Source organism: Lucilia sericata, unplaced genomic scaffold, assembly GCF_015586225.1.
Source record: "Lucilia sericata isolate MDLA Ls3-8-SP2 unplaced genomic scaffold, ASM1558622v1 Contig005290F_arrow, whole genome shotgun sequence".
NCBI classification, from domain to species: Eukaryota; Metazoa; Arthropoda; class Insecta; order Diptera; family Calliphoridae; genus Lucilia; species Lucilia sericata.
Genome location: NW_023997497.1, coordinates 12,383 through 21,166, shown reverse-complemented (window position 1 = coordinate 21,166; position 8,784 = coordinate 12,383). Strand labels below are relative to the sequence as shown.

Below are 8,784 nucleotides of genomic sequence, written 5' to 3'. Positions count from 1 at the left end.
AATGCGTTATTCGTACTATCGAACAGAAAAATTGTGACTTTATTCGTACTATAGAGTAGACAATGCAACAATTTTGCCATTCGTATTATTGGATATTCGTAATAAAGAGTATACGTACTATTGGACGTCCACTGTAATTGCAATTGAATTTAAGTGTTTATTTAAAAATTTTGAAGAGTTTCTTCAACAATTATCACGTGAGTTAAGATTTTTATAATTGAAAGCAAAATTTCTTAAAAAAATAAGAAATTTTCTTTAAATAGCTAAATAAACTCAAAATTTTCAATAAAACTCTATTAAAGACAATATTTTCTAAAAAATTCTCTTAATTTATCTTAAAAATCTATTTTCTTTAGTTTATTTAATAAAAAAAAATAGTAAAAGAACTAAAGCTATGTATAAACGCTTGTTGATCTTACAATGCTGTCAGATCTGGCAAATTTTGTATAAAAAACCTAATAAAATACTATATTTTCTTTTGCTTTTCTTATAAAAATCTAAGTTTTTTACTTTATTTAATAAAACTCTGGTGTAAAATCTATAATACAAGCTTTTTCCGCCTAAAGATTACATATTTTAAACTTAAATATCGATTTTTAATGATTTTACTCTAAATAGAAAACGTTGCACTGCAACACAGCAAATTTGACAACTTTAGTTATCAGATAAAATAACGCTAATGTAGCAACACTGTTAAATACCGTTAAAGCGAAAGAGAGAACTAGCAAAGAAAGCTGCCAGACAACAAAATACTCTCAATAAATAACAGGACATTATCCATAGAGCTGCCATACTGAGATTTTGTGTTTCTCTTAAAAAAAGGGCAAATAACGAGAAAATGGAAATTTAAAAGAATTCAAAATAAAAATTTAATAAAAATGTTGCAAATTTTATAGTAACAAAGAAACAGAGCCGGGAAAGGGGATCTAAAGAAAAAAACTAGAATATATAAGAAATCACTTGACCTGTCATAATAATCTAATAAAACAATAACATTTTGCTATTGTCAGCTAAAAATATTGACTGATAAGTTAAACAAATATTATTATGTATTTCTAATATAAATAATGCCTTAATCCCCATTTAAATGTCAAAAAACAACTTGTTAAATAAAAACAGATAAGATTTGTTAGCAAAATATAACAAAAGCTAAATATTTGTGAAAAAATATTAAACAAATTGTTAAAATATATTAATTGTTATAGAAAATATTAAAGATTAAAATATTTTCTATAAACAAATTTTGTTTAAAATAGGTTTTTTATAAAATTTCTAATTCAGCTTACCTTAGCAATTTGTTCTAAATTCGTTTTAAGTATATTCTGAGCTTCTTCAGTACTTTTAAGTTGTAATTGCTTTTGAAAGCGTAAAGCTTCGGTAAATATATCATCATCATTGCCAGAACGCTAAAAAAAAGTTAAAAGAAAACAAGAAATAATTAATTTACAAAAATTCTAATTAATTTAAAGAAAATTTTAAGAATTTTTAAGAAATTGAACAACTTACCCAATTAAATTCTACAGGAGATCGATAACCGCTAGTTTTAGCTTCTATATCTAATATCCGATATAATAGGAATATGGAAAATAATGCTAATAGTAAAGTGAGCAAAACGCCCAAGTAAACCACATGTATTTCAGTGGGAAATTTAAAATGTTTCAATAGCTTCTGACTAACACTAGTGAATGTATTTAAAACGCGCTTAGCTTTAGTACCCGCTGGCGATAAGACGGATGAGGTCATTACCGTTGTGGGCGATGAAGATGTAGAGGGTGTGGGCGTGGAAGTGGCCGATGTGGTCGAGGAAGCACAGCCTGCTATAATAGTTAGTTTATTAGTATTAGTATAAACCTCACCACCATCGGGTGTAGGTTTAAGGGCGGGTTGTTGTTGTTGTAAAACAGATTTGAGACCAATTAAATTAACAGCACCACCACCATTAGAGGTATTGTTATAATGTTCTCCCGTGGCAGGTGGGGCCGAGCATCTGGTGGAAGCTGTATTTGCTGTTAGCGTAGATTTGGCATTTATAGGAATGTCTGAGTGTCTAGTTAAATCGGCAATACTTAAATTCGAACTGGCTACTGAACGCCGCAGTAACGTTTGACTAGTTGTCTCGTTAGTTTGTAGCAGTTTACCGCCACCATTGGCCTGTTGTAGTTCTGTTATTTGGGCGGGACTTTCATTGCCACTTATCGAACAGCTGCTATCATCTTCAATTGAGTATTCTTCGGAGATTTCAATGCTGGCCGGATCTTTGGGTAATATCTCGGGTACACCCAAAGGCGGACAAACACTGCACATGAGACGGAAGGCCGCCTCGCGACTTATGAAACTGCCAAACACATGACGTTCATCAGCGGTGGCCACGCCCACAGCATTTGGTATGATTTTAGCGGTTTTCTCTTTGGAGATTTTTGTAACGGAGGAAGTGGGTATAACAACCTGTGGGAGAGAGTTAGAAGAAATTAAAATTTATAAAAGTTTCAAGCAATTTAGAGAAAATGTATATAATTTTGTGTTATTACTTTTTCATTTTAATAATTTCTTATAAAACTTCTTTGAAAAATGTAATGGAAGCAATAAATTTATTTAATTTGGCCCATTTTTGCTTTAAATTCCTCTTAAACTAAATAAATCTGTCTGGCAACTCTAATGCTTTCAAGAAAACATCAAAAAGAGCAAAAAAATTTTTCTCAACAAAAAGTAACGTTATTTTCATCGTTGCCATATTTCGATTTAAGGCAACAATGTTAAATCAAAGAAGACCATACACGGAGAGAAAAAATACCGTCAGATATAAAAAGGATCGTATTTTCTCAAATATTAAGCGAAAAACATGAAGCAAATTGAGATTTAAAAGGAAACTAGAGGATTTATTTGAAATTTTAAACAAAAAAAGTTTTAACTTATTTTTTATAACATAATGAATGATCATACCTTAGTAACATAACCAAAAACATTTGAGTAAAATGCAAAATGTTGATCTGTTATATAAAGATGTCCTTGCAGTAAAATATCACTGACTAGAGCACAGGAAAAATCTAAAACAAAGAGCAAAATTTGTCATACAAATTAGTGATCAATAGTCTATAGCCAAGTCAATAGTCTTGCCAATAGTGTGGACTATAGTCTAGTCTTTAGTTTGGACAATAAGTCTTGTCTATAGTCTGGACAAAAGTCTAGTCTATAGTCTAGTTAATAATCTGGACTATAATATAGTTTAAAGTCTAAAAAAAGTCTAGTCTATTGTTTAGTCTGAAGTATTCTTTATAAAAATTCTCCACTTACAGTTTATTAATTTCTCATCTTTCGACACCTGAGCAAAATGTCTATGGAACTTTTTTACACGCGAGCTAGATATCTCTTTGCGTTTCTTCTCTTTTTCAGGGGGCGTTGTTGCAGTTGTTGCCGAAGCTGGTGTTGCTGTCGATGTTGTTGTTGATGTTGTCATCGTGACGGTGGAACCATTTGAGGTAGTAGCATTGGCAGCAGCAGCGGCGGCGGCAGCTGCTGCTGTTGTTGATTGCTCATGCTTGGCCGTGCTGCTGCTGTTGCTACTACTGGCGCTGCGACGTGAAGGGCTAATGCTGCGCAAACTCCCCGAGGTATTTAGCGAGGGTAGGGGAGTTAGTGAGGTGGGACTATGTTTGAGGGATCTGGAAAGAGGAAAAAGATGAATTTTTAATAAGAAGAAATTTGATAATATATAAAAATTTATTAAACATTTTTAAATTTAATGGAAATGCTATTTATCACCATAATTTTTAAGATTTTTATTATTTATTTCAGATTATAATTACCATAAATTCCATAATTTTGTTTAAAATTAACTAAATTTCTTCATTTTATGCAAAAAGTGTTTAAAACTTGAGTTTAATACTAACAAATAGCAAATTTGATTGAATTTTAACGGTTTTTTACTGAAATCAAGATGGCAACATTAAAACAAACTAAAATACCCTTTTATACACGTGGCAACCTCAAAATAAACTGAATTTCACTTTAATCCTGTCACTCGCTCTCAGTAGTCATTTACAGCAGTGATGACAACTGTGTTATATTAGAAAAAGCTGTAAAATGTACTAAATGTTTAAAATAAGTAAATTTTTGTAGAAAAATAGTAAAATATGACAAAATTTAATAATTTAAATTTTATATTAAGAATATTTTCAACTATTTGTTTATAAAGAAAGTAAATAAGTCTTTAATTTAAAGAAAACTATTAATTTTTTTAGAAATTATTAGAAAACTAAAGGTTTTTAATAATGTTTTAAAGAGTTATTGTTATAATCATTTAAAAATAATGTAAAACTTTAGCAAGTCATTAACACCTGTGACCAGAGAAAAATTTGTTAATCAATATTTTAGAATTATTAAACTCATATGACTCATATTATCAGAATAAAAACTCAAGTAGACCTAAAAAATATGGTCAGAAAGAAAGATAACACTATTAATGACATAAATAAACTAATAATACGTTAAATTAGTTAATAAACCTAAATTTTAAGACTTAGTAAAAAATATGACTTAATTTGTTAGAAATGGCAAGAAAATCATAAAAAACGTGATACAAATAAAACAATTAACAAAAAAGGAAAACTTTAGAACAATTTCAAAGTAAACAAAGTTATAAAATAAACATTTTTGGCAAACCAAGTAAGCAAAGCACGTGTTTTTTTTTAACAAATTTTCTATAAATAAAAAAAATACATATTTATAGTATTTTTTTTTAGCAAATTGTAAATAATTGTTTAAATACCGCATGGAGTATAAAATTTTGTTTATAAAATTTATAATATTTTTAAAAATCTTATCAGTAATTTTGGCGTTTAAGTTGTTAAACAATTGATAAAAGCTTAAAAAATTATGGCGTGCTTGTCTTTTTAGATAAAATAAAGTAGGATTTGGTATAAAGAAAAAAAATTTATTAAAACAAAATAAATTTATTATTTTATTTAAAAATATTTTTATTTATACAAAAAATTTTTAAATTTCCTAGAATTTTTTACTAAAATTAAAAATTTTCTTTTTAATTTGTAATTTTTCCTAGAATTTTGTTTTAATACGCATTTATTTCATTAATAATAAACGTGTCTATTTTACACATTTCCTTTCCAATAAATATTATTATTAATATTTATTTATTGCTTGTAAAATTTGGTATCTTATCTCTATATATTCCAATAAACAAAACAGCTAATAAAAAATTTACAACTTTTGTAAATTAGTTCTTTTAGTTTTGCTAATTTACGAGGAACAAAAAGCTAATAAATCCATTTATTTGAAAAACTAAGTTGAAAAGAAAAATACTTGAAAACCAATGATTATTAAAGTAAACAATCCTAAAAATTATTAAAAATTGCAGTTTTTAGTCTCAATTTTCAAAATCACTTCATATTTTAAACAAACTATCAACATAAACTGCTTTTTCAATCAAACATAGTTGGCATCACTGCTGTAAATACCCTGTGAAAGCGATTAACAGGATTTCAAAGTTGCCACTTAGTTGAAAAGGAAATTTGTTACAATACAGTAATGCCTATTGTGTTAAAGTTGAAAATCACTAAAATTTGTTAGAATTTACAAACGTTTTAGTTTTAATGGCTTTTTTCCTTTAAATTCTGTATTAAATTTACTTTATTTTGAATTTTAATCATTTTCTTTAAACATTATCTTTAACTTTAGTTAATTTGTAATAAAATTTATGATTTTTTCCGTCGAATAGATGTAAAAAGAGATAATGTGTTAAAAATTGCTAGATAATTAAAAAGTAATTTTATTGTTTCAATATAAAAAAAAAATTGATAAATTTTGTAAATGCAAGCAATTAAATAAAAATTTAATTATATTGGTCATATGATGTGTGTTTCTAAAGGGTGTTTAAAACTGTTACTAACATAATAATTATAAAAAGACGATGAAAACAGAACGGGGTTGAAATTACGTCATTTAAAATCGAACGATATCTTTATGGCAAATCGATATTGAACGCAGTTTTCTTTTCTATAAAAATAAAAATTTTTCTACAGAAAAATTTATATTAAACTGTTTACTTCAGCATAAATGATCTGAAAAATCTCGATATAACAGTTTTTTCTAAAGAAAACAGTTCAGTATAACAGTTCAGTTGAACTGAAACAAGAAAATTCTCAGCATAAGAGTTTTTCAAAAGAAAATTTTCTGTTTAATAGGTTTTTTTTTCAGAAAAAATCTCAGTATAACAGTTTTACCTAGAGAAAATTTTCTGTATAACAGTTTTTTCTAAAGAAAAATCTCAGTATTACAGGTATTTCTAAAGAAAACTCTTTGTATAACAGTTTTTTCTAAATAAAACTCTCTGTATAACAGTTTTTAAAGAAAAATCTCAGTATAAGAGTTGTTTCTACATAAAATTCTCTATATAACAGTTTTTTTAGAGAAAAATCTCAGTATAAAAGTTTCTTCCCAGAAAATACTCTGTATACAAAATTTTAAAAATAAAATGCTCAATATAACAGTTTTTTCAGAAATTCTTAGTATAATAGTTTGTTCTAAAGAAAATTCTCAGTATAAAAGTTTTTTCTAGAGATAACTTTGTATAAAAGATTTTATAAAGAAAATTCTTTGTATAAACAGTTTCTTTTAAAGAAAAATTTCAGTATAAGAGTTGTTTCTAAATAAAATTATATGTATAACAGTTTTCTCTAGAGATTAATTTCCAGTATAACAGTTTTTTTTTCTAGAAAAACTGTATAAAAAAATTTTATAAATAAAATTCTCAGTATAAACTGTTTTATCTACAGAAAATTCTTAGTATAACAGTTGTTCTAAGGAAAATTCTCAGTATAACAGTTTTTTTTCCCAGTGATAACATTGTATAAAAGATTTTTATAAAGCAAAAAAACTGTTATATAGTGATTTTTAAAAAAAATTCTGCATAACAGATGTTTTTTCGAAAGAAAACTCTGATATAACAGATTTTTCGAAAGAAAATTCTCTTTACAGTTTTTTTTAAAGAAAATTCACTGTGTAACAGTTTGTTAAAAAAAATACAGTATAACAGTTTTTTCTAAAAAAAAACTCTGTATAAAAGATTTTCTTTAAAAAATCTCAGTATTTTTTTTCTAAAGAAAATTGTCTGTATAACAGTTGTTTTAAAAAAATTCTCAGTATAACAGTTTTTTCCAGAGAAAACTTTGTATAAAGGATTTTTATAAAGAAAATTCTCAATATAACATTTTTTTCTAAAAAAATCCGAAGTATAACAGATTTTTTTTTAAAAAATCCCTGTATAACAGTTTTTTATAAAGAAAACTGTATGTATAACATATTTTCCTAGAGAAAACAGTTTTTATAAAAATTTACTGTAAACCATTTTTTTCTATAGAAATCAGTATAAAAGTTTTAGAAATTTCTGATTATAACTCTGTTCTCTAAAGAAAATCTCTGTATAGCAATTTTTTCCCATAGAAAAATCTCTGTATAAAAGTTTTTTATGACGAAAATAAAACTTTTATTTTAAAATTTGTGAAATGTCCCTTTTTTCGACAAACATTCAGCTTCAGCTTTTAAACATAGTCTGGCCGCTTTATTTTCACTTTAAGCTCTACTTTTTCCATCTCTGACATTGATTAAATGCAAACTGACTTGCTACAGAGCATATTTAATAAGTGGCAACACTGCTAATTGTTATTCCTTTTTTGCAACTCTTTCTATAAACCGTTAGGATAAAATGTGATCGCACTCTTTTAATCAAAGTAAACTAAATTGATTTGTATTGACTATTTTCAATCTCTACTTACTGCATAGAACTAAATCGGTGTAAATTTGAACGTTTACACTCCTCATTGTGTACGGGTGATAATTCTATCATAGAAATACGATGATATTTCTTTTCAGCACTCGAACGACGACTATTCGGTTTAGAATTGTTCGATTTATTACTTTGATTATCTGGTCCATTTAAAGACAATTCACTAATATTATGTCTGTTATAATTTTGAAAATTGTTACTTATGGCAGATAAATCTAACTTAACATCCACACGATCCTGTTGTTCTTCGATTACAACATCTTCATCTTCTTCATCCATTTCCATATCAGTGATATAATTATTAAAAATTAAATTTTCAAAAGAAGCTATATCGTTTTCATTGCGTGGTTGAAAAACACTTTTAGCACTTTCCACTAAAGTTGTCAAAGTATCATAAACCATTTTGACATATCAATAAATGTTAGGTAAACACACTCGCGAATTAAATAATGACTGTCGATACACACCCACTGTTTTTAAACAACTTTTATAAGTTAAATAATTTAGTAAATTGTTAGATTTTCTTATTTATTGCAAAAATATTTAGTTTTTTTAGGGGGAAATATCAAATTTTCATATGAGCTTTCATTTTATTGGTTAACAATTTTTCGTTTTTATAAATTTTCCTTTTGTTTTGGAATATTTTCGTTTTAGTTTATTAATCTGTTATTATTAATATCAGTAAACCGTTTTAAATGCTAGTTACTCGCCAACTAAATTTTGTTTTTAATATTAAAAGCAGCGTCAGCGTTGGCCTTTTTTCTGCCGACGTATCTCAGTTAAGCTTCTTCAATTGTTTGTGTTTATTATATTATAAACAGAGATGGAAAATTGCATGTAAACCAACTTTCAGTAATAAACTTTTTTAAAATTTTACAACAGAGTTTTCTTATACTAATGTCTCCCTAATAAACTCTTATTTTTATAAAATTTCTTTAAAAAATATCAAAATTATTCTTTAAATGTTAAATTTGTACTGATTTTAC

At 26.6% G+C, this 8,784-nt stretch overlaps 1 protein-coding gene across 1 annotated transcript; it reads right to left on the bottom strand.

The window, feature by feature from the left end:
• Positions 1–1,269: 1,269 nt before the first annotated feature.
• Positions 1,270–8,534, bottom strand: LOC119615469 (protein Aster-A-like). Its single transcript, XM_037971474.1, has 5 exons — positions 7,788–8,534; positions 3,292–3,659; positions 2,941–3,044; positions 1,507–2,445; positions 1,270–1,406 (listed from the first exon to the last, which is right to left on the bottom strand). Exons 1-5 carry the CDS (start codon positions 8,198–8,200, stop codon positions 1,278–1,280), a joined length of 1,953 nt encoding a protein of 650 aa, XP_037827402.1. The 5' UTR covers positions 8,201–8,534; the 3' UTR covers positions 1,270–1,277.
• Between the last annotated feature and the right edge of the window lie 250 nt (positions 8,535–8,784).

What these genes read in the sequence shown, in the direction of transcription:
- LOC119615469 (XM_037971474.1), bottom strand. Translation starts at nt 8,200, where the DNA reads ATGGTTTATGATACTTTGACAACTTTAGTGGAAAGTGCTAAAAGTGTT. An exon ending in CACCGATTTAGTTCTATGCA is followed by an intron (nt 3,660 to 7,787) that starts GTAAGTAGAGAT and finishes TCCTCTTTCCAG; the next exon opens with ATCCCTCAAACATAGTCCCA. An exon ending in CTCCTGTAGAATTTAATTGG is followed by an intron (nt 1,407 to 1,506) that starts GTAAGTTGTTCA and finishes ACTTTTTTTTAG; the next exon opens with CGTTCTGGCAATGATGATGA.